Raw genomic sequence first — 1,148 nt, 5'->3', positions numbered from 1 at the left:
CTCATACACCGTCATTCTATCTATTTTTCTGTTAATCTTTTTTGTTCATCTGCCTGTCTATCTGTTCTGAAAGTATTTTATGCAAACAAATACTTTTGTATATATATACACCTATGATGTTCATTCAGGTGTGTCGACGTATATTTCTTGTATATTTTGCATTCCAGATGATCCTCAGAAAAAAAGAATTGAAGAGTTGGAAGAAAAGGTTACATGTCCGATTTGCATGGACCGCCCTCGTAATATGGCGTTTGAATGTGGTCACACCGTTTGCAAAGAGTGCGGAGAGAGTTTGAAGGAGTGCCACATGTGCTGCAAACCAATTCAGAACAAGTTCAATCTGTACTACTAGTTTGACATGCTTAACTTTCACGAGGGGAAGACAGTGAAGTTTTAAATCTAATTTGCTTGTCCATTTATATAAAATTACCAAGTTACTAATATTACCTGAATATTCATTTTTAGATAAATAGATTTCTAATATATATCATAAAAGAACTTTCTGAAGATTTAGTATTGTAATCTGGTTTTTTTTCCTAATGAAATGTATATTATTACTGAAACGCGTAAAGGTCGTAACTATATCATTTTAAAATTCTTTTGTTGCTTTTGTTTAATATTTTTGTATGTACTCAAATGGAGTCATGAAGTATAATGTGTACTCTCTTCGCAAATTTCTCTTTTGATTAATAAAAATGTACATGGGATACTTAGGAGTGGTTAAATGGCTTGTATTTTAATTCAGATATATACATACATACAGATATATACACATACACATACATGTATGTGGATGTGTCCTTCTGTGTCCCCCTCCATCACGTGACCAAAATGCTAGTTTGTTTGCATCCCAATATGAGAGCCATTCAAGAAAAGACACCAGCGGAATACGTTCTAGACTGAAAAAACAGATATGAGTTCAATTTTTTTTTATTAAACCCTTTAATGTAGTGCTTCAGCATGGTCTTAGTCTAATGACAAAGACAGGTAAAATATATGGAAAAAAAAAACTGATTAATGCGAAGAACTTTAAGAAACATACTGAGTGTGTGAAACGTAAGAAAATGTGTATCTTGAAAGAATCTAGTAATTTTGACAAGGGAGACTACTCTTGTTAAATCCCAGGGAAGTAACTCTTAGCAGTGTTA

The 1,148-nt window shown here is 32.7% G+C and overlaps 1 protein-coding gene across 2 annotated transcripts in view; it reads left to right on the top strand.

Moving 5' to 3' along the window:
• Positions 1–509, top strand: part of LOC115230214 (E3 ubiquitin-protein ligase MIB2-like) — a 42,741-nt gene extending 42,232 nt beyond the window's left edge. For both annotated transcript variants that reach the window (XM_036499566.1, XM_029800427.2), the window contains exon 17: positions 168–509. In XM_036499566.1, coding sequence (XP_036355459.1) covers positions 168–352 — 185 coding nt within the window. In that variant the 3' untranslated portion in view covers positions 353–509. The remainder of the gene's footprint in view (positions 1–167) is intronic.
• Positions 510–1,148: the final 639 nt, after the last annotated feature.

This window comes from Octopus sinensis, unplaced genomic scaffold (assembly GCF_006345805.1).
Source record: "Octopus sinensis unplaced genomic scaffold, ASM634580v1 Contig14933, whole genome shotgun sequence".
Lineage (NCBI taxonomy): Eukaryota > Metazoa > Mollusca > Cephalopoda > Octopoda > Octopodidae > Octopus > Octopus sinensis.
The sequence above is the reverse complement of the archived record's forward strand: the minus strand, read 5'-3'. Positions and strand labels throughout refer to the sequence as shown.